The sequence below is a fragment of the Mesoplodon mirus genome, assembly GCF_964341445.2.
Source record: "Mesoplodon mirus genome assembly, chromosome: 12".
Taxonomy (NCBI): Eukaryota; Metazoa; Chordata; class Mammalia; order Artiodactyla; family Ziphiidae; genus Mesoplodon; species Mesoplodon mirus.
Genome location: NC_138988.1, coordinates 42130327 through 42158011, shown reverse-complemented (window position 1 = coordinate 42158011; position 27685 = coordinate 42130327). Strand labels below are relative to the sequence as shown.

At 50.3% G+C, this 27685-nt stretch overlaps 1 protein-coding gene across 2 annotated transcripts in view; it reads left to right on the top strand.

The window, feature by feature from the left end:
* The first annotated feature begins 4822 nt into the window (after positions 1–4822).
* LIMD1 (LIM domain containing 1) overlaps positions 4823–27685 on the top strand; it is an 80192-nt gene continuing 57329 nt past the window's right edge. Inside the window, exons 1-2 of one of the 2 annotated variants that reach the window (XM_082637536.1) lie at positions 4823–5019; positions 15932–17607. In XM_082637536.1, the coding sequence (XP_082493662.1) occupies positions 16221–17607 (1387 nt within the window). In that variant the 5' untranslated portion in view covers positions 4823–5019; positions 15932–16220. Of the gene's footprint in view, positions 5020–15329; positions 17608–27685 lie in introns of those variants that run through there. The other variant, XM_082637535.1, reaches the window with a different exon arrangement.

Genomic DNA, 27685 nt, shown 5'->3' with positions numbered 1-27685 from the left:
TTATGACAGTGCATTTTCCAATCTGCCTCACTGCGAGATTCCGCAGTATCAGTTCCTGGGGCTGCTGTAACAAAGTACCACAAACTCAGTGCTTTAAACAGCAAACATTTATTCTCTCATAGCTCTGGAGACCAGAAGTCCAAAATCGGGGTGTTGGTAGGGCCATGCCCTCTCTGAAGGCTCTAAGGGAGAATCTTCTTTGCCTTTTTCTAGTTTCTGGTAGCTGCCAGCAATCTTTTTTTTTTCTAATTTGAATTTTTTTTTAATTTTAGTGAACATTCCATATTGTTAATTTTTCTGTAATTTGCCTGTTCATATAATTTGGACATTTACATTGGGGTATTCTTTTTTTTGTTTAATTTATTGATTTTTGTCTGTGTTGGGTCTTCATTGCTGCATGTGGGCTTTCTCTAGTTGTGGCGAGCGGGGGCTACTCCTCGTTGCAGTGCGCGGGCTTCTCATTGCAGTGGCTTCTCCTGTTGTGGAGCATGGGCTCTAGGCACATGGACTTCAGTAGTTGTGGCACGTGGGCTCAGTAGTTGTGGCTCGCGGGCTCTAGAGCGCAGGCTCAGTAGTTGTGGCGCATGGGCTTAGTTGCTCCATGGCATGTGGGATCTTCCTGGACCAGGGCTCGACCCCGTGTTCCATGGTTTCAGGACTTAATGAAGCTCAGGTTCTTGATGTCTCATCGCAGAAAGAATTCAGTGAGAGACAAAGTGATCCACTTCTTACAAAGGTAAGAAGTGGATTTATTTAGAGAGAAACAAACTCCACAGACAGAGCGTGGGCCATCTTAGAAGGCGAGAGTGGCCTTGGGAGAAACACACTCCACAGACAGAGTGTGGGCCATCTCAGAAGGTGAGAAAGGCCTGCCAGCAATCTTGACATTCCTTGCTTGCCCCTGCATTGTCCCAACCTCTGCCTCTGTCTCCACATGGCATCTCCTCCTGGCTCTCTGTGTCTCTCCTCTTCTTATAGCGACACCAGTCATGTTGGATTTAGAGCCTACCCTACTCCAGTTTGACATCATCTTGACTAATGACATCTGCAACACCCCTATTTCCAAATAATGTCACATTCTGAGGTTCCAGGAAGGACATGAATTCTTGGGGATGGGGTGGACACTGTTCAACCCAGTACAGGTCTTCAGCTGCTCTTTTCCATCTGACTTCTCTACCTCCTGCCTATGTTCCACTCACTGCCAGCCCCACACCTCCCCTTGGTAAATAATAAAATGACCCTGTTACTTCACCATCCCTCCCTCCTCCCTCCTCCTCTCCCATCCCTCTTATCTAATCTCCCAGCACCCAGAATCCCAGGTTGAAGTCACATTCCCTGACAAACAAGAGGATGGACTGCAGACTGCGTCCCATTGCACTTTATGTTTCTCAGTGTGGAGTCACATGTCCCCTCATACTTGAACATGGGAATCACCAGCTCACTGAGGTGCCCATCATGGGGACACTCAGTGACTTGGGCGGACGTGAATTAAGACAGGCTGGAGCTCAGTGTCAGCGCTCCGCAGCAGGCACCACAAAGGCATGGGGATGCCACGTGCACCTCTCATGAGGGAATCTGTCTCTTCAGAAGGGGACAGAGGGGACTTCCCTGGTGGCGCAGTGGTTAAGAATCCGCCTGCCAATGCAGGGGACATGGGTTCGAGCGCTGACCTGGGAAGATCCCACATGCCGCAGGGCAACTAAGTCCATGCGCCACAACTATTGGGCCTGCGTGCCACAACTACTAAAGCCCACACGCCTAAAGCCCATGCTCCACAACAAGAGAAGCCACCGACCGCAATGAGAAGCCCACGCGCTGCAACGAAGAGGAGCCCCCGCTCGCTACAACTAGAGAAAGCTGTCACGCAGCAACGAAGACCCACCGCAGCCAAAAATAAATAAATAAAATAAGTAAATTAAAAAAATATATATATAAGGAACTCAAAAAAAAAAAAAAAAAAAAGAACGGGACAGAGGGATGACCCCAGTTAGAGACAGACTGTGGCATAAGACTGACCTTGCCCTCCAGGCCATGAACACAGGGGCTGTTTGCTGCACTCCCATCAATTTCTGGAAGCTCCAGGTGTGGTAACTTGGATCCTCTGAGATGCAAATACCAAGATGAGATTCCAAGCCTGCGCAGGGGATGGGGAGGGAGATGCGGGAGGCTGGGAGAAGGAGATGCTGGTTGACATCTGGGAAGGAGAGAAGGAAGGGAGAAGAAAGGTCTTCCCCAGGCCAAAGTTGCCTGCTGGAGGAGTCCTGCATCTCCCAGGAACAGGCCTGTCTTAGCATCTGTCCCCACCAAGCTCAGCCAGGGGCTGGGAGCAGCCCATGGGACATGTAGCCTTAGCACACCTGGGTTCAGAGCCTGGCATCAGGCAATCGTGCTCCCCACAGTTGGAGATTGGAGGGCCTACCAGGGGGTCCCAAGGGCCAGCAGTTCTCTCCCAGCCCTGCCATAAGCTCAGGCCCTACCAGGGGAAGAAGCCTGGGGTCTGGGGGATCCCAGGTAGGTCAACTCTCAAGTGGGTGGGGGCTGCAGGAGGGGGGCCCAGGCGCCCTGAAGGTCACCTATGACAGCCAGCCCGCAGCAGGAGTTTCCATGAGGCATTTTCACGTCAATGAGGGCAGGATGCCCTTGAAGGAAATGAAACTGTGAAATCATTTTCAACACAAAAGGCCTATTTATTTTGACAAGAAAAAAATAGTCACTCCAACCAGCCCTCAGATGTGGTGGGCGCCCTGTGGACACCCGCTGCGTCTTATGGTCACAGTGCTCGGAGGGCATGGAGCACATCTTTTCCATCTTTTGGGGTTGTTTTTTTTACAGGTTTAGAGGATTGTGAGCATTTTTACTTCTCAGTATTTTGCATTTTGAGTTCCCCAGTAGACTGGTTGTGCTGAATTGACCAAGCGTAAGGCATAGCTTTGGCCTCGGGTACATTTTTAGCTCCTCAACCGTTGAGGCTCAAAGAAGAGGAGGAGGGTGGGTGTGAAGACGTCAGCGGATGTGAAATCAGGCAGACAGAAATAAACAGGGCGATCCTCCTTCCTGTCTGTAGGGCTCACGTTCCCCATGTGGCAGGGCACTTCTCCTCCCAGGTAGCAGATGGGGAGCGGCTTCACACCCAGGTCCTCAGTTCACAGTTCCTCTAGCAGCTCCGAGGGCGTTCCGCAGGCTGCCCTCACAGCTCACACCCCAACCATGTTGGTTGATGAAAATGTCACAGGCACTTTTCTCTTTTTCATGTTGCTCTACAAACAGCACAAAGGTCCCCAAGTCCTCTGGCGTGGAGTCACCCACTTCCATATCACCCAAGTGAAATAGATCCAGCCCCTGTTCCCATGACACCAGGGAAGTCATGGCCCTCCCCACGGAAACTGCCCCCCCAGTGACCTCCATGGTGCAAACCCAAAACAGGGATTGACCCTCCTCTTAATGTCACACACTCTTTCTTCTCCTGGTACCTCCCTGGCTGCTCTGCCTCAGGCTCATTTTCTGGCTCTTCCCTCTCTTTGAGCTCTTCAGGACTTGGTCCTGGGCCCTCTGTTCTTCTCTAGCTACACCCCCTGCCCAGGTGAGCTCACTCAGCCTCACGGCTTCAAACACCAATGATTCCAAATCTAATGTCCAGCCAGACCGCTTTTCTGGCCGCTCAGCTGGCTTCTTTGCCTCTCCTCTTGATTTCTCCCTCCAACCCTGTTTCTCTCCAAGTCTGCTCCCTTTCAGTAAATGACCCGTCACCCATCGCCCAACCATCCAATTGTGCAAATGGGAAACTTAGGAATTATCCTTGATTCTCCCCATTTTCTTGCCTCCCACGTATCCATCCACAATCTCTAGGTATCTCGAGTCCGTCCACTGGCCATCTCCCTGATCTTAGTGCCATCCCCTCACCAGCCCTACAACAGCCTCGCCTTCTCACCCATCTCCCGGTGCCTACCCTTGGCACCAATCCCACTCCCAAGTCTATTCTTAACATGGCAGCTGTGCTGACCTTTTCAGAGCTTAGCTCAAATCACGTACTTGCCTTAACAATCCCCAGGGCCAAACCCAGCGGCGGGCCATTGAGAGCCCCCTCCCTGTCCCAGCTCTGCTGGTCTCAATGCCCCCTCTCCCCCAGTGCTCCCTGCACTCCAGCCACACTGGCCTTGCTGCCCCAGAACTGGGAGCTGCTTTTCCTCTGCAAATTGCTCCCCCAGTATCTGGCTTTTCCAGATTTCCCCTTAAATATTCTCCCTAACAGGCTCCCTGAAAATGCCTGTGCCTTTATTGTACAGAGAACTTTCATCTCCCCCTTTACTTAAGCTCTTCCTTTTGGACTCTGAGCCGCATGTGTATTTTGGGGGGAGGGGGGTGGCAGGCTAATAACCAAAAGGCTAACTGATGATTTTCATCTGCTCCAGGGCCTCACTGTTAGTACCACAAAGAATTGGCTGAACAAATAAATGACACCTGTTCTCTTGCAGCGCCACAGATCTCCTACCACACTTGTAGGTGGAGCCCAAGGTCAAAGGCATGTGCTTTTCTCCCTGAAGACTATCTCCATGAGCCGAAGAGGGGCCATGAAAAATCCTATTCTCCTTCTTCTAGAGCAAAACTTTAGTGGTCATGGCATTTCCCCTCCTTGCTTGTGGTGACTACTTAGTGTACGGAGCTCTTGTTAATACAGGGCAACTCCACCCCCTGCCCCACCTCCTCCCTTGGCAGCAGTGACTGAGAGGGGGAATCACCTGACCTAACCCGGCCAGTCAGAGTTCCTTCCCAGGAATTTGGGTTTGAGACAGAAAAAGCAGAGTCAATCTCCCAACTCTCTGGACTCCAACAGGCGGGACCTGAGCATTGGGGGTGGTCACCATGCAGCCAGAGAAGCCAATGGCGTGGCCGTGGTGAGCAGAGAGGAGAGGGCTGAGGCAGCACCCTGACTGAGCACCATCCTTCACACACCCAGCATCACCCGCATTCCGGGCCTTATGCACCATGACATATCCTGCTGTCAGCTTCCTTATTCTTAAGGTAGGTTGAGATGGGCCCTTGTCACTTGCAAGCAAAAGAATCATAAATAATTCAGAGGGGAAGTATTTGAAGATTCAGCCTATGGATGGTTAAATAATGGGGCTCTTTATGAAAAAGTCCCCTGTAGTCTGGCTCCTCTAGAACCAGACAGATCCCAGTGTGACCCTGGACTTATCACTTAACCTCTCTGAGACTCAGTGAGCTCATCAGTAAAATGAGGATAATAATGTCCACCATTGGAGAAGATAAAAGGGATAAAAAAGTTATGGCAACCAGGATTTTCTTATCATCTGCCCAAGGCTCTCTGTTCCCAGGCATTGGTGTATTTGGCAATAATATCAAAAGCCTTAAAGATGAGGCACATGCCTTCTGACTCAGCATTGCTTGTGTAGGAATTTATCCCAAGGGAATAGTCATATACTAAGATTTATGAACATCGATGTTCACCATAGCCGAGAATTGGAAACCACTCAATGGTAGGGAACCGGTTTCACAAATCATAGTATATCACTGCCATAAATAATGTTTTAGATTGTGGGTCTTAACCTTTTTGGACCCCTTAGAGGATGTGAGGAAAACTACCAGCCCTGTCCTTGGGAAAATGCTCATAAATACACTGTCACGAAATTTAGCACATCATTTCAGAAAACTGGTGGATTCACAGAAGCTCCATTTAATGAATTATGATTTGAAAGAATCATTTAATGATATGTCTCAGTGTACTCAGTGGCATAAACTGAGTAGAAAAAATTCAGACTACCAAGTAGTCTGTACAATACGATCACAATTTTGTAAAACAAAAATAATTTACGTACACACACATATATTCACATTCATACACATACATATGGTCAGCTCTCCCTTTAAGAGAGAACCTGCCAAGAGGAGGTAGTTAGCTGAGAGCCTCCAGCTGCAACATTGGAGCCAAGGCAACACTGTCTCCTTGCAGCCACAGCCAATGACTAAGTGTGGTGGAGTACTCCGGCTTGGTCATTCCTGCCTAGCATGAGACTCTTCTAGGCAATCTTTGTGCTGGAGCTTTACGTTGGGTTGGCCAAAACTCTCCCAGAGCTCACTGCAGTCTCAGGCTCTTCCTGCCCAATCCTCCTTCCTTCTCCCTTTGCCCTCACAGGTGTTAGACCTCATCACAGTCTGTGGGCTCTCCCACCCACTCCTGGTCCCTCACCCCTTTTAATTTCACAGGTAATATTTGAATTAATCATTTGCACTTTAACTCTGTCTTGGCTTTTGCTGCCCAGGGGGCTGGCTTTGATATTCTTCTATATACTTTCCACGCTTTCCCAAATTTTGTCAATTAAATTATTTTTGGCATCAGAAAACATGTTTCCTTTTACATAAAACACAAATACATATAAAGATGATATCTTTATATTCACATACGCTCTGCAGATTTGAAGCCCCTGATCACGAAATTCATTTGCTTAACAAAACTTGCGTTTCGGGGCCTCCCTGGTGGCGCAGTGGTTAAGAGTCCACCTGCCAAGGCAGGGGACACGGGTTCGAGCCCTGGTCCGGGAAGATCCCACATGCCACGGAGCAACTAAGCCTGTGCACCACTACTACTGAGCCTGCGCTCTAGGGTCCGTGAGCCACAACTACTGAAGCCCGTGCACCTAGAGCCCGTGCTCCGCAACAAGAGAAGCCACGGCAATGAGAATCCCATGCACCGCAATGACGAGTAGCCCCTGCTCACCACAGCTAGAGAAAGCCTGTACACGGCAACGAAGACTCAATGCAGCCATAAATAAAATAAATATTTTTTTAAAAAAATTGCATTTCATTAACCTACAACAGTTGATCTCCTGTCTCACAAAGAAGACAGGATGCTTAGCAGCAGCAACAGAACTTTTGGAGCGTTCAGAGCAGAGGGCCAACCCTGGGTGGGCTGGGTGTACCCTCTCTGTCCCCACTGGAGCCCCATGCTATGCCCCAAATCCTTCGTCATTCTGTTCCAGCATTCTGGATCCTCTCTGCGGGAACAGGGCTGGATAACAGAGACACACACTCTTTTTTAGCTCCTTTTTTTCCCAGATCCCAAGCAGATGGGGCCTCTTAAGGGTCAAGAAAGGTCCTGGCTGCTTTGATTCGTTGAGACTCTCAGTATATTTGAAAACAAACAGCATCAAAATAGAGTTCAAAGTTTGTGGCATATTTTAAATATTTACATTTAACTAAATAGTATGTTTAACATGCTCAAACTCACACAAAACTTCCACTCAGCATGATTACAGGATTTTTTTAATTGGAATATAGTTGATTTACAATGTTGTGTTTGTTTTAGGTGTACAGCAGCCTGACTCAGTTAGACATTATACATACATCTATTCTTTTTCAGATTCTTTTCCCATATAGGTTATTACAGAGTGTTGAGTAGAGTTCCCTGTGCTATACAGTAGGTCCTTGTCTCCTAATTTATCTCTCCCCGCCAGGATTTTTTTTTTTTTTTTTTAATGAGTTCCTTGTACCCAGTATGGGCCATGTGGCTGGTAAAGGGACAGAAGCATGAAGCTGTGTGATAAATGTCTTCTTAGTTCAATCTTGGTGCTTCTCTGTTTGCCTTCACTTCAAGACAGAGATGAAAGTGTGAGCCTGGGGCGCTGTGTCAAGGGCTGACAGCCCCCTTTGGCGGCCCTTTGGTAGACAGACCACCTTCTGCTTCTGCCTGATTTTTTTCAGGTGGACCAGAGACTCAATGGTTTAATTTTTAGCTATCCTTTTTTCTATCTTTAAACTTTATTGGCCTTTCCTCCCCACAAATAAAAACTGTAGCTTATTTACCCTAAAGCATGAAAAGACATGGAGAATTTACTAAGTGAAGGAGCCAATCTGGAAAGGCTACATACTATATGATTCCAACTATATGACATTCTGGAAAATGCAAAACTATGGAGACAGAAAAAGATCATTGGTTTTCAGGGGTTAGGGAAGAGGGAGAGGTGCGTTGGCAGAGGAGTTTTAGAGCAGTGAAACTACTCTGTATGATACTATAATGGTGGACGCACATCCTTTTACATTTGTCCAAGCCCATAGAATGTGCAACACCAAGACTGAGCCTTCATGTAAACTATGGACTTTGGGTGATAATGATGTGTTAACATAAGTTCATTGACTGTAACACATACACCACTCTGGTGCAGGATGTTGATGGTGGAGGAGGCTATGTGTGTAGGGTCAGGAGGCATATAGGAAATCTCTGTATTTTCCACTCAATATTTCTATGAAATTAAAAACTGTACTTCTGAGTACACAAAAGTGTACTTTCCACTCAACTTAAAACGGCTCTAAAAATTAAGTTTATTTAATTTTTTAAAAAGGACGTGTGGTTATTATCTTCAGGCTGCACCCAGTGGAGGTCAATTCCTAGGTGGGAAATTCATGGATTCACAGACTTAGGTGCAGACTGACATCATTCAGAAATCACTCGAGGTAGAGAGCAGACATCCAGGGATCAAATCCCAACTCATCTACTTACCAGCTGTGCATCCTTGGGCAATTTACTTAACCTCTGTGAGCCTCTGTTTCTCCATCTGTAAAATGGAAGTATAATGGAATTTATTTCAGAGAGCTGTTGTGAGGATTAAATGAGATAATTTATGGCAAACTCTTAGCTGGTGCTCCATAAATATCAGCTATTACTAGCATTATTGTTATTCAGGGTAGTATTCATTCAACAGTAACTAATGAGCAGTATGCAAGGTACCAAGGTGAACAAGGCAGAGCTGGTTCCTACTGTCACAGAGCTTACAGGCTAATCCAATCCTCCCTCTAGACACACAGGGTGTTGGGAACAGAAGACCCAGTTCCCATTCAGGGTTTGCAGGCAAGCACCCACTGATATACACACCCTGGAAGCAGCTTCAGTAGCCACGTGATTTCTTAGGTGATTTTGTTATGAGAGGTGATGTGGCACAGAGCCGGGCTGCCTGGGTTTCGATCCCAGATGCCTCCTAGCTGTGGAATTTCAGGCAAGTTCCTTACCTCCTCTGTGCCTCAATTTCCTCACCTGTATAAAGGAGGGGATAATAGAAACTATCTCATGAGCTGTTGGGAGGATTCAACACTGTAACATGTAGAATACAGAGAATGGTGCTGGGCAAAGTGTAGGTGCTATGACGCTTTTAATAATCGTTCTTGTTATGACTCATCAACAGTTCTAACCCTGACCCCAGTGAGATGGCAACCAGCAGAAAACAAGGCAGAGCTCCTTGTTGTCGATGAAGAAATCCAGGCAGCATGGTGGAGTTCTCAAGAATATACCTGCCTCGTGGGTGTTTATCCCACGGCTATGCTTGCACAGGTGTGGTATGGTTTATAAGTCAGTCATGGCCACAGAATACGTAATAGCAAAAGCCTGGAAGCAGCCTAGATTTCTGTGAATAGGAGACTGGTTAAGAAATCCATGACTCACCCAAAGACAGAAATATTAGCCCTCTGAAAGAATGAGGCAGCTGCATGTGAAATGATATGAAAAGATTTCCAAGAGCATTGTTAAATGCAAAAAGCAAGAGGCAGTGCACTTTTACTTTCTGTGTTAAGAAAAAGAAATGCGCGTGCCTGTGTACTTCGGTAACATGCCGGTGGTTGTCTCTGGAGGGGCACTGGGGCTCAGGGGCAGGAGGGACTCCTTCTTCCACTGGGTGCTCATTTGCACCCTTTGAATTTTAAGCCATATACATGTATTACTTTAAAAAAAAAAGTAAGCAGAAAATTGGTGCTGATTCAAAACTCATTCCAGTTCATTGTTCTGTTAAACATATTCCGCTGATCTCTGAGCAGATGGCCCGGGAGGGGTTGGGCCAGGGCCAGGGGGCAGCCTCCCTCCCCGTGGGTGTGTGGGGAGCCACGTGGGGCCCTGTGGCTGGCACATGCCTGCAGCTGGTTTTCCCGTGTGGCGGGAGGCCCAGGGTGTGGGACTGAGACTGGGGAAGGGTGGGCTCCAGTAGCCTGGCAGGGGCTACACACACAGAGCAAGGTCATGGTCCTAAATCTGGGTCTGGCCCGGGCAGCTTTCCAGGGGAGACAATCATGAGACAAAGCCTCGTTAGAAGCACCAGGAAAGGGCCTTCATCGCAGCTGCTTCTCTCCATTCATGGGACAATTCCACAGTGAAACTTGGGACCAGAAAAGCCTAAGGCTCAGGAAACAGATTTGGAAGGACCAGGGCTTCCTGGCCTGTTTGAGGCATTGGTGGGATGGAAAGAGCCCAAAGGAACCTGGGTTCTTATTTCTTCATCCATTTGCCTGGCTGAAATACAAAGATTCTTTTCAGAGCTCTCCCTGAAGTAGCCCTCCAGCTTTAGGACACACACAGCATTGTGTGCAGGGACATTCCCTGTAGCCAAGCAAAAGTGACAGAGAGGCCCTTTCAGTTAACTGCAAAATAAGCAGGGCTCTGTCCAAAGACGGGAGCCCTTTGCCTCCTGGGCCCCCTGGTAACTCATAGCCTGTCTAAGCACCGTTTACTGCCTACAGCCTATTGGATGAGTGTTTTTCAAATGCCGTTTAGTCAATAATTCTTTATACACACTTATATAAAAACATATGTATGCATGCAAACAGATATTCTTAAGTCCAATATCCTTTATACTTTCAAACACACACACCTACAATTCTATGTAGTCATACTCTTGACTAGCAAGATATATGATATGCGATGCAGATCAAATATTTGGTACAAGGTAATCAAACAAGATCTGCAGAAGGTTTGCAGTGACATATAGTTACAAGAGTAATAATACAGCCTCCTTTTTTTGCTTCTCTGAATCTGGGTCACCATTAAGTCCAATTAAGTCTTTCCACCTATAGATGGTAACATTTGTACTCCCTTTTTTGATGAGGCTCATGCATTCACTTACCAAGCATTTGGGGAACAGTGCCAGGCACTGTTCTAGGTTCCTGGGATATAGCGATGAACATAATGCGCAAAGATGTGTGGCCTTGTGAAGTTGGCATCCTGATGAGGAGACAGCTGTTCACTGCGGTGGCAGGTAGGGATGGGGATGGATAGAGGGGCATCCAGACTTCCCAGGGGAGTGAGTGTTGAGTGGAGACCTGAGGACTGTAAGTGAAGGAGTCACGGGGATATCTGGGGAGCAGGTTCTAGGCAGAGAGACCGCAACTCTCTTGCCCACTCTAGTTACGCTGCACTCACTTGGCAAAAGCCAGCCCTGGTTAGACCCAACTCTCCACCTACTCCACACCCACATCTGTGCAGCTGAACCTCCTCTGGAGAGACACGTGCCCCATGCTGGCTGGCCTCGTAGCAGTTCAGGCCCAGGATCTGGGGTGGGGAGCACAGAGGAAGCTTCATGCTTCCATCACAAATGCTTCTCCAGCCCATTCACTCTCTCGTTCCCCTAGACGGCCAGTTCCCAGCAACAACTCCCTGGCCTCACTCTCAGCTCTCTTTACCTCCTATCCCGCTGAGGAAATTAATCAGAAGAGCTACCTACCACTCCAAGATGCCAACACCTTACACACTTACCGATCAGATTATTGCTCAAATCCTTGCTCTTTACTACCATGGAAGAAATGTGCAGGGGAGCCCAGCCCCACTTTGCTTCTCAGGCATGCCACTCCCCACATCCTCCTCTCTCTCTCCTATATTAGCAATCCTTTCCCCGGCCACTACCTCATTCACATCTGCATAGAAACAGGCAGTACCATTTCCCGTATTAAAAAAAAATTTTTTTTTAAACTCTCTCTTAGTGGCACTTCTCCCTCCATTCCACTTTACCCAACAAAACTCTTGGGAAGAGCTGTTCAGATGGCTGCCTGTCTCTAACCTCTCTCCTTCCTTGTGCTCTTCTCCAAGTCTTTGCTCAGGTGTCACTTTCTCAGGGAGACCTTCCCTGACCATTGTATTGAAAACGGCACCCCCTCCATATGTCCTCTTCCCAGCTTCATTTTTCTCTGTAGCTCTCATCACTTGCTAATACCCTCTATAAGGCATGTATCCATTTTGTTGATTATCTACTCCGCCCCCCTACTGGGATGTAAGTCCAAATAGGACAGTGATGTCTGCTAATTTGTTCAGCTGTCTGCCACATCCCCAGCACCTGAAAAAGGGCCCAGGGCATCAGAGGTGCCCAGCAATGTTTGTTTGGTGAATGAATGAATGCATGGTAAGGGGTGGGCGAGGAGCGGCAGGGAAATCACTGCGACCGGAGCAGACTAAGCAGGGGGGAATAGGGGAAATTAGGCGGGAGGGGTGGCAAGAGGCCCGATCACATATGGTTCAAGGGGAGGGTCTTACTCTAAGTGTGGTTTGGGACGCTGCTGGAGGGTTTGGAGCTGCAAAGGGACATGATCTGATTGATGTCACTGAGACTCTGGGGCCGGTCAAGGTGAAAATTCCACATTTTGAGAGTGTGCTCATGGGCAGGCAATTTTTACATCCTCGTGCTCATGAAAATAGACTTCAAGGAAAACAGACTTAAAGGAGAGTTCTGTGTTGATGATGGCTTTTGTTATATAGAAATGGCTTTACAGGTAAAATAGAACGTAGGACATTTCTCACTCAGCAAAACGCAACACAACGAAACAAAACATTATTGGTAAGCACTTACACAGAACCATCCATGCTCACCTACTTACTGATAAAAATACTTAGCTCTTCAGTATGTTGCTTTTTAAACAGCTGGTGTGCAAGTATTAACACATTTTTTGAGATATTAACCAACAGACATTTCTGAGCATATGGTACAGGCAAAACTGGCCTATATTAAATAACCACAGCTGGGATTCTAAATGTTGGGCCCAGAATTTGAAAATGTCTCTGCCCCTTAAGCATTAAACAGCAGCAGTAAAACACCCAGCAGTCTCCTGGCGACGTCTAGCATTTCTAAGTACCCTTTCAGGCGGTATACTATGTGGTCCAATGCTCATGAGATGCCATCTTTATAAGCTGTTTAGTAAAGGTATAAGGTATTCGCTAAGAGGGGACAAGGTAGTCTGGCTAGGAAACATGTGGATTGTGGGTTTAGGTCTATGTGTTTAGTTGGTGGAGTTGGTGCAGCTGCTTCTAGAATTGCAGTGGGAGTGGGGAGTAAAGTCCACAACTCTGTGCGTTCCAGGCAAGCCAAAATGGGGGTATGGGGGCTTAGAAGGGGACCAAGGATGGTGGGCCCCGGCAGCTGCCAAGCTAGGACGAAAAGAGAAGACTGATTCTAAAGAGGTGCTGGCTAGTGTTTATGGTTCTTGTACCAGGGTCCCAGCTATTATAACTGAGCACACAGGAAGCTGGCTCTGGGCTTGCTAGACTTTGCAGGGGGGTGGCTGCGTGTTCCCAGTGCTTCGTTAGCTCCTTCCCCAATAGTGAGGGTCAGGCAAAGCGGGCCACAGCCTTCCACTTTGATAGATGTCCTCACCCCTCTGGGCGTCAAGGGTCATTGCCACAGTGCTTCTAGGAAGCTCAGGACTTGGGACTCTAGACCAGTGGTTCTCAAGTGTGGTCCCAGCAGCATCAGCATCACCTGGGAACTTGTTGGAGATGCAGATTCTTAGGCTCCACCCCAGAGCTGCTGAATCAGAAACTCTGGGGGTAGGTCCCAGCAACCAGCGTTGAATAAGCTCCCTAAGGAATTCTGATGCGCATTGCCGTTTGGGAACCACTGATATAGACCAGTTCCAGGCGATGCTGCTGCTGCTCATTCTGGGACCGTACTTTGAAAACCAGTGTTCTAGAAATTTCACAAGCAAATCACTCAGGTAGGTTATGAGTAAATCCAGTTATTAAATAACAAGTATTACTGAATACCTAAGGGCTGTTTAACAGTGATTGCCTCTGTACAAGGGGATTGTGGGCAACTTTTAAAAGTTGATGTATCTCTGAATTGTTCAAAGTTGTTATTATAAACATGTATTACTTTTGCAGATAAAAAAAGATATTTTAAAAATATAAATACCTCATTCTAGTATAGTTCTTTAGAGTCGTGCTTCTCAAACTTTACTGTGCAAACCATTTAGGAATCTTGTTAAAAATGCAGGTTCTGGTTCAGTAGGATGGGGGCGGGGGAGGCAGGGCTGTGAGATTTTTCAACAAGCTCCCTGGTGATTCCAGTCTACTGGCCCACGAACCACACCTTGGATTTACAGAGTACAAAGCACTGTCATGTGTATTACATTTTTTGTTCCTTGTTACAACCCTGGCAAACAGATTCACTAATTCACTTATTTAACCATTAGGTACTACAACATACATATACTGGACATAAAGAAATGGTCTAATGGGGTGGAAAACCAACCAACCACCAAAAAACCCACACGTAAACAGATAAACAAATATAAATAGTGATCAGAACTGATCAGGAAATAAAGAGGGTGCCGAAAAAGAAGGGCTCTAGGAGCTCCGCGCCACCAGGGGAGGAGGTGATTTTGGCAGTGACGGTAAGGATGAGCCACGGAGAAGTTCAAGGGCCAGCTCTCGGTAGACACCAGGAAGCTCCTGCAGCTAGCAGGCAGGGAGGGAAGACCCCCAAATCCGGACGGGGGAGGGGGTGGAGGCAGGGCCCGCCAGGGCAGGAAGGCCGTGGTATTGGGCCGATTTCAATCCAAATGTGGGGTAAGCATTGAGGGTTTAAGCAGGGAAGTGACTGGTCTGGTATTTGCCTTGGGATCACGCTGGCTGCTGTTCAGGAAATGAAACCTCTCCAGGGTCCCCACGGAGGTGGTGCAGGGAGTGCTGGGCCATGCGAGGGCGCCCAGGAGTCAGGCCTGGCGCCCTCAGAGTCGCGTGGATCTATTCGGGGGGGTCAGGAGTCCCCTCGTGAATATCGAGCCACCAGGGCACGTGTTTTTATTGCCGCACAGAGGACCTCAAATAAGCGCGCTCCGGGCAACAACATGACTTTTAATCCCCTTTCAGAGGACTTGGGCTCGCATCCACGCTTTGCTCGTCACGATGGCATCTTGGACACTTCCCCCTCGGTGCCTCAGTCTCCCTTACCTGTCTAGGAGGACTTGGACCAGCCCACGGGTGACACCCTGGGTCGTCAATCCTGCATCCCCGTGTAGGGGGGAGGGTACGGCTGGGGCAGAGGCGGCACAAGGGGTTGGCTTCCCACCCGGGAAACTGAGGCACGGTGGGGAGAGAAGCGCGCGCCCTCCAGACTCCCGCAAACTCCAAGCGGCACGTCTCGTCTCCACGCAAGCTGTCCAGGCCGCCTGCCAGCCGTCTCCACGGAGTGGCCCCCGCCCAGCCCTGCCCGAAGACCGGAGCTGGGCCGGGCTTCTCAGGGGGCGGCAGTGGCGGCGGGGAACTCGGCGCCATCACTGGGCTCGAGCGCTGGAAGAGGCGCGCGGGACACACCTCCAGGTTCCCCAGACCGGTCGGGCGAGGGCCTGCCTAGGGGCGCCAGCCTCTGCGCGCGCCGACCCCGCCCCTCGCTGGCGCCCCCGCCCCTCGGCCTCCTCCTCCGCCTCCGCCTCTTCGCAGGCCCGCGACGTGCCCGGCCGGCGACCGAGCTGCAGGGACGGCGTCCGGCGCGCTCACTTCCGCGTCCCGCCGCCCTCCGGTCCGCGCGCGCCCAGCCACCGCCGCCGCCATCGGACAATAGGCCGCCCGCCCGGCTGCCGTGAACTTCCTGCCGGGGCCCGGCCGGCCCGTGTGCCCCGGACCCTGATCCCTCTCCGCGCCGGCCAGGATCGCAGCTCCGCGCCACCAGGGGAAGCAGCGGAGGACCGAGCGCCCGGGACGTTCCAGCGCCTCCCGCCGCCGCGCCTTTGCTCTGGCCCGGCGGGTACGCGGCCTCTGCGCTCTTCGCTCTTCGCTCTGAGCGACTTAACCCCGTCCAGCGGCTGCTGCCTTGTTGTGGGTTTCCGAGTTTGGTTGATTAAGGAGGATGTGATTTTTACCCCCCTTATTTCTTTTTCCTTTTATGATTTGAAACAGAGAAAAGAACTCACAGCCAGCTCGGACAGTGAAGTGCCACCAGCTGCCCCCACGTGGACACCTCCGAGAGGAAAGGGAATTGGAAGCAAACTTGGTGCAAGTGACTTTGAGGCCTCACCCTCGGCTGGACTCTAAGGCCTAGGGTCATGACTCTCATGCTGGGCAGGTGGAAGGCTTTACCTGTCCTGGGCTGGACGTGAGTCTCTGCCCTTCGCCAGCACCTCCACCGGCCCACCTCCACACACTCAATACCCAGCATCTAGGCTAGGCCCGGACACTTGTCAGCAACATGGATAAGTATGACGACCTGGGCCTGGAGGCCAGTAAATTCATTGAGGACCTGAACATGTATGAGGCCTCCAAGGATGGACTCTTCCGAGTGGACAAGGGTGCAAGCAACAACCCGGAGTTTGAGGAAACACGCAGGGTGTTTGCCACCAAGATGGCCAAAATCCACCTGCACCAGCCGCACCAGCTCCTGCAGGAGGAGACCCTGCCCAGGGGGAGCCGAGGTCCTGTGAACGGTGGGGGCCGCCTGGGCCCACAGGCCCACCGGGAAGCTGATGGGGGCAGCAAGGTGACAGGGGATGGTGCTGCGAAGCCTCCTCTCGCTACCTCGATAGTGGCCCCTGGGACAGCCACAACCATCGCGGCTGGGCAGCCCTTGTCCCCACCCCAGGAACAGAGGGCCAAGCTGTGTGTCCGTGGCGCGAGGCAAGGCAGCCAGGACTGTGGATACAAGGAGAGCGTGGCAAGTTCTGAGATGTCTGCTTTCCATCATCCGGGCCCCTGTGAGGATCCTTCCTGCCTCACCCACGGAGACTATTATGACAATCTCTTTTTGGCAAGCCCCAACTGGGGCGATGAACCAGCAGTGTCCCCCAGCATCAGGCTGGGTGTAGGAAGTGGGTGGTCTGGCACGCCAGGGAGTGGCCCGCCACTGTCCACACCCTCCAGGGTCCATCACCTGTACCAGCAGCAGCTTTCCCCTAGCTCCAGCAGGTCATTGCAGAGCAGCCAGGATGGTGGTGTTGGTGGCCACAGCAGTGAGAAGCCAGCAGCTCTTTGGACCACCGCCTCCTCCCAGCGAGTGAGCCCTGGCCTCCCTTCCCCAGGCCCAGAGAATGGGGCCCTGCCGAGACCTGCTCAGCCCAGGACCCCTTCTTTCTCAGCGCCCCTGGCCCTGAACCGCTCCAGTCAGGGACCTCTTCCAAGAACAAACTCGGGGGTAGGGAGTGAGGTTTCAGGCATGATGCCCAAACCCACTGTGGACCCTCAACCCTGGTTCCAGGATGGCCCCAAATCTTACCTTTCTAGCTCTGCCCCTGCATCCTTGCCAGCCAGCATGGACAATATGCAGCTGGGTGCAGTCCCTGGGCCGGGTCCCAAGCCTGGCTGTACAGACCCTGGCGTTGGTCCCAAGCTCAGCCTTGTCCATCCAGTGATGTCCACCCTGCCTGAGTTATCTTGTAAAGAAAGTCCGTCTGGCTGGTCCTCTGATGGCAGCCTGGGGCCTGTGCTCCCAGAGAGCCCCGGTTCCCCCAGGGTGAGACTGCCCTGCCAGACCCTCATCCCGGGCCCTGAGCTTGGACCCACGGCTGCCGAATTGAAATTAGAAGCCCTCACCCAACGTCTGGAGCGTGAGATGGATGCTCACCCGAAGGCCGATTACTTTGGTGAGTGAGAGGCTGGTGTGATTGCCCATGGTGGGTGATGGGGTCCCTGCATTTGGGCATTTGGGGGAAGTGCCCCCCACCAGGGATGCTGTAACTCTCCTTGAGTGGCCTGCCTTTTTGTGTGTGTATGTGTTCCTCTTTCAGCTGCTTCTGCTGAAACTTGAAACTTGAAAGTATCCCTAGGCAGAAAGCGGATCTTGCAGCTGGGGGTTACCCATGTGTGAAGGGCAAGATTACTCATGACTGCTCCCCCAAAAGGGAAATGCTGTGATTTTGGATTTCAAAGGTTTTGGGGGTGACTTACAGCCTCTCTCAGTGACTGGCTCAGGCAGGACCTGAATGGGCTTCTTAGGTCCAGGTACCCCGTGAGTGTTCCATCTGTAGTTGGCTTGGCCAGGTGGCTCTGGCTGTTTGAGGACCAGTGGTCGGGCAGGGGCTCTCTATGTCTCCCTATGTGTGCGCATGTCTGCCTGCAGGTTTTGTGTTCAATTGAGAGAGGTGAAACACTGACATGGAAGGCTTTGTTCTAGAGCAGTAGTTCACAAAGTGTACTTTGGACCCTTAGCCTGGGAACTAGTTAGAAATGCAAATTCTTAGGCCACACCCCAGACCTACGGCATCAGAAACTGTGGGGTGGGACCCAGCAATCAGCATTTTCACAAGCCAGCCCGGGATCCTGACGTTCTGGGAAATTCGAGACCTGTGCATTAGGTGCCTTCTAACTCAGGAACACACGCCCCCCCCCGCCCCCCCCCCCCAGCTTCCAGCTGGCAGCCAGGTTACACCCACAGTCGTGGCTCCCAAGAGGATGGAAGATGCTTCTTGCTGGTTTCACTCCAACTTGCAAGTTTTGTTTTCTTCTCTTTTAAAGCCACAAACTCTTGGAGACTGCTAGCTTCAGCTTTTTTCTCCTCACAGGGTTTGGAGGCAGCGGGAAAGCAGTGATATGCTTCTGTTGAGTAATGATGTAGCCGTCTCATAGGAGAGCTAACTAGAAAGACAGCCTACTCTTAGAAGAGTCTGAGGGTTGCTTTTATTTTATTTTATTTTTTCATTTTTGAACTCTGCACAACTGAGGTCACGATTTCCCCACATGAGGCCTGTGAACCGTGGGAAGCTGAGTGCCGCTGGAGTGGCAGCTCTGCCAGGCAGGGTCCGAGAAGGCCCTGGACAGGGAGGGTGACCGGCTTGCTCCTTTCCGTCTACCTCATTCTGCGTCAGTGAGTGATTCTGTCCCAAGGTGCTTGGAGGGGTGGGGTCCGAGGCACTCAAGCTAGTACTGTGTTCTTGCTTCTCACGAGAGCCTCGCGGGAACAGCTCTCACACCACCCTGGGCATTCACAGGTCGGGGTGACTGTTTACTGGCTTATGTTTTAGGGCACCCTCTTACTGTGAACTGTTTACTGGTTTATGTTTTAGAGCACGTAGCACCCTCTTACTGTGAACCATCTCTTCTCCTTTGCAAATCCCCCACTTTGGGAATAATATTTGGGTGGAAAAACTGGGTTTTTTAGTTCAAACTGTTGTTGAATTTTTTTCTTCCAGTTTTATTGAGATATAATTGACACAGCATTGTATTAGTTTAAGGTGCACAGCATCATGATTTGATTTACATGCATCACGAAGTGATGGTCACAATAAAGTTAGTGAACATCCATCAACTCATATAGGTACAAATTAAAGAAATAGGAAAAAATACTTTTTCCTTGTAATGAGAACTCAGGAGTTACTCTCTCTTTTTTTTTTTTTTTTTTTTTTTTTGCGGTACGCGGGCCTCTCACTGTTGTGGCCTCTCCCGTTGCGGAGCGCAGGCTCAGCGGCCATGGCTCACAGGGCCAGCCGCTCCGTGGCATGTGGGATCTTCCCGGACCGGGGCACGAACCCGCGTCCCCTGCATCGGCAGGCGGACTCTCAACCACTGCGCCACCAGGCAAGCCCAGGAGTTACTCTCTTAACTTTCATATATAACACACAGCAGAGTTAATTATATTTATCATGTTATACCTTATACCCCTAGTACTTATATACCTTATAACTGGAAGTTTTATACCTTTGACTGCCTTTGTTCAATTTCCCCTCTCCCGCTCCACCCCCCTCCCACCTCTGGTAGCCACAAATCTTATCTCTTTTTCTATGAGTTTGTTTTTGAAGTATAATTGACCTACAACACTATGTTAGTTCCTATTACACAACACAGTGATTCGGTATTTCTATACATTTCAAACTGATCACCACGATAAGCCTAGTTACGATAGGTCACCTTACAAAGATAGTATGTAGTTATTGACTATATTCCCCACACTGTACCTTTCATACCCGTGACTCATTTGTTTTGCGACTGGAAGTTTGTACCTCTTTCCCTCACCTATTTCTTTCCTTCCCTTCCCCTCTCCCCTCAGACAACCACCTGTTTGTATCTATAACTCTGTTTATGTTTTGTTGTGTTTGTTCATTTGTGTTGTTTTTTTAGATTCCACATACACATGAAATACAGTATTTATCTTGAATTTTTAATTCAAGCTCAGTAAACAACAAAACAGCAGTTTTATTTTTTCAGGGAGGCAAGTTTATACACTGCCTCAGAGCAGAGATACTGGCTAACACTAGCCATTCATTCAGTCCATGTTTATTGAGTGCCTACTTTGGGCCATGGGGTACATAACCAATGGGACAAACAGAAACCCCTGCTTCCCCAGAGCAGACAGTGCAATAGAGGGAGACAGGAGATGAACAAAATAAAGGAGTAAGTATGAGGGAGAGAAATAGGAAGAGGAGAGAATGGAGCCTCCGGGCAAGGAGTGGCAGGGAGGTTTCTGGTTTTAAATCAGGTGATCAGGGAAGATCCCATCGAGAAGGTGGCACTGGAGCTAGGCTTGAAGGAGGCAAGGGGGTGAACCCTGAGTCCGAGTCTGCCCAAGGATAGGGCGTTCCCAGCAGGGCAGACAGCAAGAGCAGTGGCCCCGGGACCTGGGCTGTGCCAGGCAATGTGCTAGACACTGTTTAATTTACTCATGTAATCTTAGGAAGCCCATTTCACCAACCTGGAAACTGAAGCTCAGAGAGGTTAGATTATTGATCCCAGGTCTCACAGGGGGGACTGGGTGTAGCTGGGGTCTGAGCCCCACAGTTGGGGCTCCCTGCCCATTCTTCTAACCAGCATTGCCCAGCTGCCTCCCAAGCACAGATGTGAAAGCCTGCTTTATTTGTCTATTTATTTTTATGGTTGTTTTTTCCTTAATTGAGGTGAACTTCCTATAACATAAAATTAATCATTTTAATTCATTTGGAATTAATTTAAAAAGTAATGAGTGGCATTTAGCGCGTTCACTGTGTTGTGCAAACACCGCCCCTATCTAGTTGCAAAACATTTTCATCACCCCCAGAGGAAACCCACCCCCATTAATCAGTTGCTCCCCAATCCCCCAACTCTCCCAGCCCCTGGCAACCACCAATGTACATTCTCTCTCTCTGGCTTTACTTATTCTGGATATTTGATATAGAGGGAATCATATTTAAGTTATTTTTTGACTAAACATTACATTCACATGGAGAAAATTCAAAAGACGCAAAAACACATAGAGTGAAAAATGAGTCTCTTTCTCACCCCGGTTTCTAGCCGAGCATCCTGGTGTGATGAATGTATATGTGTGTGTATCTCTCTGTGGGCCTGCTGTCCACCTGCTCTTTGCCTTTCCCTCTGAACAGTGCGTCTTGGCAGCTGTTGTGCATCAGCACGCGTTGAGTTGGCTCAGTGTCACCCTCTGTGGATGTGCCCCGGGCCATGTAAGCAGCCTTGTGGTGGACTTCAGAAGGGCCAACTGCAAGGTGAAAGCCTAGCTTTGTGACAGACTCCTGGGGGCGGGGCGGGGAGTAGGTTGCACGGCTGGGGGCTTTGTGGCCTTTAAATGTTGCCTAGTTGCCCTCCGCAGAGGTCATGCCAGGGACCCCACTGCGCATCATATAGGAGAGGGCCTGCCCCCACCTGCTTTGGCAGCTGAGCTTCCAGCCACTGTAACGGGACTGGCCACGTGGCCAAGGAGGACGTCTGTCCTCTGAGCACCTGGCCGTCAGTATGTGGCCCAGCCCTGCTGTGGGACCTTGAACAAACTGTCCCTTCGAGGCCTCCCCGCTCATCCACAGTACGAGGCTCTTGGCTGGTTGAGGGGCTCACATCGGCAGATGTCTTTCCCTTCTCTAGATCTGGTGTTATTTGAAAGATTTTGTCTGTCCAACACACTACATTTATTACATAAGGATGAAATTTTACTTCTAAATAGAAGAGTATCTATTGATACAGGGCTCTTGCCAGAGAGAATCAGGGTAATGTTAACAGTCATCATCGGAGTCGATGTAACTGTAGCCAGAAGCAAAGCAAAGTGGATGTTTGGGTTGGTTACCTGGACCCCTTCCTGGGCATTTGACCTTGTGGGAAGAGCTTGTGAATCCCTGCTACCACCTTGGAGGGCACTTGGGTTTGAAGACACCTCAGTGTCCAGTTATTGATCAGCTTATCTCCAAGGACTCTTCTGGCACTTTCCAAGGCCAGGTCTCTGTGGCTTCGGGACAATTTGGTCCCGGGGAGGCATTTCTTCCCCCTCTTTCTTCTCCCATGTTCCTCTGTGGCCTCTTTGTGTCTTTCTGTCCTTGAGGAAAGAGTTAAGAACAAACTCTTGATGCTTCTTAGAGAACACTGTTGGGTTTCCAGCTCCCTGGGCCTTGCGCTCAGAAGATGCCCCCCCCGCCCCCCCGTGTGGTTGTTTTCACACCACTGTGTTCCCTGCAGAGGAAATGAAGAGGCCCTCGTGCCGTTTGTTTACTCTCGCCCGTCTTTTCTTCCACGGTAGCCATCTGTCCTCCTCACACTGGTCGTCTCCCCGCTTTCTAAGGAAAAAGGACACAAATAAACCACCTGCCACAGGCTGGGTTTCCCGGGAAGCTGACTCTGAGACAGAGTCTAGCGTGCAGGGGGCTCACTAAGGGTGCTCCGGGGACCCTAACTGTGGAATGAGGAGGAGGAAGCAGGAGTGGGCAGGGAGGAGCCCCAGCTGCCGTGCGGGCCTGACAAGACTGGACCGACCCCAAGGGGTGAGGCTCCCTCCTGCGCCCCCAGTGGCTGAGCCAAGACTCCTTCAGCGAAGGGATCTGGGTGTCCACCACATCCCCGGTCCCGGGCAGAGAAGACCCCATTCCTGGTGACCTTGGCCATGATTTTAACCATAGTGACGTCTGTTGAGCGCCTGTATGTAACCTTCACAGCCAGACTCCGTTATTCTCTGTTGACAGTTGAGAAACCAAGGCCGTGACGTGCTCAGGACCACACAGGTGTCCGCAGTGGTGCCGCCACGCCAGGTGGGGCTCTGACTGCTCTCACGGGAGAACTAGGTGGTCTTTCGGGGCTGAATTGGACGTTCTCCGTTTGCCCCTCCAGATTCGCTCTCCGCCCAGCTGCTGTGGGGGCATCAGTGGCCTCCCTGCCCTTTCCAGGCCTTCTTGCCCATGGTCAGGACTGTGGACCTGCAGCCCCCGGTTCCTTCCTTCCCTGCTGTGTGTGGGTCTGGGGGACCAGGACTGCTAGTGCCGCCCAGAAGAGCCACACTCTGAGGCACCAGCGGGGTGGCGAGGCAAGGGGAAGCTGGTTTCAGGGTCTCTGTCACCCAGCAAGTGGATGGACGGGCCCTTCTCCACCTGCATGGAGAGAGAAGCACCTGGCTCTGTCTTTAGTTTTCCTGTCTTGGGTGGACATTCCTGCTGCAGTATTTGAACTCAGAAAACTGCAACGGCAGACCTGCCTTAGCCTGAGAGCCTGAGAACAAGCGTGACTCCTTCTGGGGATGGTCCTGCCCTGCCAGGGACCAGGGAGCCTGTCACACTTGATTTCATTTTACTAGCAACGCAGGAGGTGAAATAAGCAGTCCAGACAAGGAACCCGTAAATGTCCTATCTGCTCCCTCCCATTGGACAGTCTCTTCAACATCGAGCTGCCTGTTGTCTTGATGACCTTTCAAGCGCATCTTATCTGACTTGATTAGCAACAGATGCTTGAAATGTGGGGCTTAAGTCCAGCCTTGAATGCAAAATTGCGGGTGATTTTCAGAGCATTTGTCATATAAAAGGAAACAACATGGGCCAATCCTGTAGAAGAGGGGCCCCTCCAGAATTCAGGACAGGGGCCTGTGTGCACCCCAGAGGCCCTGCTTACCCCCCATATATCAGGCATTGCAGTAAACCCAAACCAAGTGCTGAAGTAGCAGAAGTGGGCAGAAGATCATTAACCACCTGGCCCTGTCTGAGTAGCTGGCATGACCAAGTGTGGGAACTTCTGCCCACATTCCTTTTGGAGACATGGTGCCATAATTTGGACCTGCTGAATCCAGGCTTCTATAGCCATGGAAGTAAATTTCTGATCCTTTGGTAACTTTTATAAATGACACTCAAGAATCCAATTCTGGGCTCCCCTGGTAGCGCAGTGGTTAAGAATCCGTCTGCCAATGCAGGGGACATGGGTTCGAGCCCTGGTCCAGGAAGATCCCACATGCCGTGGGGCAACTAAGCCCATGCGCCACAACTACTGAGCCTGCGCTCTACAGCCCGTGAGCCACAACTACTGAAGCCCACACGCCTAGAGCCCGTGCTCCACAACAAGAGAACCCGCCGCAATGAGAAGCCCAAGCACCACAGCGAAGAGTAGCCCCCGCTCACCGCAACTAGAGAAAGCCTGTGTGCAGCAACGAAGGCCGATTGCAGCCAAAAATAAATAAATAAAATAAATTTATTTTAAAAAAAAGAATCCAATTCTGCCTGTCTAGCCTAGACGGTGTGTACCCTGAGACATGGGGATTCCCAGCTGTTTAGAAATTGGGTAGCTTATGTGCATGTTTTTTTGTAGGCCAGGTAATCTTCCCCTCAAAATCAGGAAGGTATATATTTTAAATTTTTTTTTTTTTTTTTTTTTTTTGTGGTCCTCTCACTGTTGTGGCCTCTCCCGTTGCGGAGCACAGGCTCTGGACGCACAGGCTCAGCGGCCATGGCTCACGGGCCCAGCCGCTCCGCGGCATGTGGGATCTTCCCAGACTGGGGCACGAACCCATGTCCCCTGCATCATCAGGCGGACTCTCAACCACTACGCCACCAGGGAAGCCCTATATTTTAAATTTTTATTGATGTATAGTATACATATATTGTAGATGCTCACAAAGTGAAGACACGCAGCACTCGGATCAAAGCGCAGAGCACGACCAGCACCCAAGAAGCCCCCTGCGTGTGCCCTCTTACAGTCACCACTACCCCAGGGAGAGTTGTGACTTCTGACTGCAAACATGAGGGTTTTTTAAAAAAATATTTATTTATTTATTTGGCTGGGTTGGGTCTTAGTTGTGGCACACGGGATCTTTCTTTTTTTCAGTTGTGCACGCTGGATCTTCAGTTGCGGCATGCATGCAGGATCTAATTTCCTGACAAGGGATCGAACCCTGGCCCCCTGCATTGGGAGCACAGAGTCTTAACCACTGGACCACCAGGGAAGTCCCCAAACATGAGTTTCTGAGCAATTGTGTGGTTTAAAGTAACTTCTGAAACCTTGAGATAATTAAAAAACCTCTCATGGCAGGTTTTTGGATGGATGGAGAGCACGTGGCTGATCCGAGTGCAGCTGAGGCTGGGCCAGCAAGGAGTGGGTGCTGTCAGCAGGGCCATCCAGCTCACTCTGTACCGGTGGCTGCTCCCGTGTGGTCAGTGGTTGGGGCTCCAACACTGTTTTGGTCCTCTGTGTTCTCTGAAGGGATGGACTTTTCATCATACGCTTTAGCCCTGTCCCTACTGCCCGCTCTCCCCACAGGATTTCTCTTCTGAGATTTCGGGGTAGGGGGACGATCAGCAACCCCTACAAGTTCATTCAGAGTGATTCCTCTGTTCACTGGGTCCACATGTCGGCAAGGCGCGCTTGTCCACTCCCCGCTGTGCTCTTAGCACTGGGCTTGGAAGGACACTGGAGGGTCAGACTCAGCCCTTGCACTTGGAGTGACAGCCACTCTTCTGTCACCCCGGCCTCAGGCCTGCACTCGGGGTGTCCCCCCAACCCCGCCGTGATCACCGGCTTCTGTCGCACTGGCCTCGTTGCTGGTCCCTGAGCTTATGGAGTTCTTCCCCACCCCAGGGCCCTTGCCCTTGCTGTTCCCCAGCCCACGTCCTCTGGCCAGCACGGTGCTGCCCCCCTGCCATCCCCCCCGGGGCGGCAGGTCTCCAGCTGTAGCGCTGGCCAGTCCTGACAGCCGTTTCCCACGGCAGCTGCCTCATCCCATCAGGCTGTCTTTCTGAGGTTCTCCCTTCTCGGAATGTTTCTGCTCTGTTCCTCTGTGACCAGGAAAAAATGTCTTGTCTTTTCCATCTAATTTTCCTGCTCTTTCCATTCATAACGCAAAACATCGAATTGACCTTTAGACGTGACTATTCTTGCCAGAGGTTTTTTTTTTTAAAAGTTATGTTTCTTTACATCTCTGGATCTCCTGCTCAGGAGAAGGAACTGTGGAAGAAATGCATCAGGTGTTTGGGGGTGAAGCAACCAGCTGTTCTGGGCCCGAGCCTACCAACAGCCCCAGGTGTGATGTGGGGCTGCTCGCTCTTCCTCTGTGCTGAGCCAGGGCCACCTCTGAGGGCTCTTCCTAACCCAAAGTGCTCTGGCTTTGGGTACAATCGGATGCCTGATTTTAGCTGATCGAGTAACAAGGGACTGGGCAGCGGTATTGTCCACAGTGGCGAGAGCCCGGAAAGGCAGAGGGCTGAATGGTCTAGCATCTCATCTCCCTTCCAGGCCTCTACAGAATTAGAAAACAACTTTTTTGTTTGTTTAGTTACAGTTACATTTTCAGTTGTAAGCAGTAGTCATTTTTACTGTAGGTATTCTGGAAAATACATACAGTTAAAACAAGAACCATGAATCACTGACATGCCTGCCACCCTTAGAATAATCAGTGTTAAGAGTTTCTGCAGAAAGTTTCCAGTCCCAAGTAGTGGCCGGAGCCCGCGGTGAGGCAGGCTGCATGATGTGCTGTGGTTCTTGGCTCTTTGGCCAGATGTAGAAGCGTTTACTGAGCTAGAAGCCAGTTTGCTCTGCGGTGTGTCTGATGAAAGTGAGATTAGGAAGGACTGAAGATTTCCTGTAGGAAACAACCACACATGGGGAGCCACTGATACTACGGGGGTCACCCACCCTAGAGCCCTTTTTTTAAAAAAATTAATTTTATTTATTTATTTATTTATTTATTTATTTTTGGCTGCATTGCGTCTTTGTTGCTGTGCGCGGGCTTTCTCTAGTTGCAGCAAGCGGGGGCTACTCTTCATTGCGGTGCGCAGGCTTCTCATTGCAGTGGCTTCTTTTGTTGTGGAGCACGTGCTCTAGGCACGCGGGCTTCAGTAGTTGTGGCACGAGGGCTCAGTAGTTGTGGCTCTCACGGGCTTAGTTGCTCTGCGGCATGTGGGATCTTCCCGGATCAGGGATCGAACCCATGTCCCCTGCATTGGCAGGTGGATTCTTAACCACTGCAGCACCAGGGAAGTCCCTCTAGAGGCCTTTTGAGACTCTCATTCTAATTAAACTTGGGGTCCCTAGTGTGGGGGACAGCTGGGAGCACTGGCCATGGGGCTCACTGAGCTTGTTTTTGTTAGCATATCCCAGGACATCTCTGAGGGCTCTTGCGGTACCCTCAGCGTTTCTGGGTCTCAGGCTTGAAATGGGACAGTGGCCTTGGGGCCTGGCACTGTCAGGGCCCCAGATCGTGGGGCTGGGTGGTTGTCTGTTGAAGGAATGGAGGGGCCTCAGTTAGGGCGTGGAGGGGGAAGAGGAAGGGATGTTTAGCCGGGGTTACAGCTCTGAGATAGTTTTGCTAAAGTTTACAGAGCAAGTTGCTCCGTGTCAGGCACTTTGCTAATCATCTCACACGCATTAACTTGTTTAATCCTTCCAACAGCTCTATTTTATGATCCCCATTTTATAGATGGGGAAACTGAGGTACACAGAGCAGAACCTAAGTAACCTGCCTAATGCATTTATGAAGGAGCTTTGCTGAGTCCAGGATCCTGACCG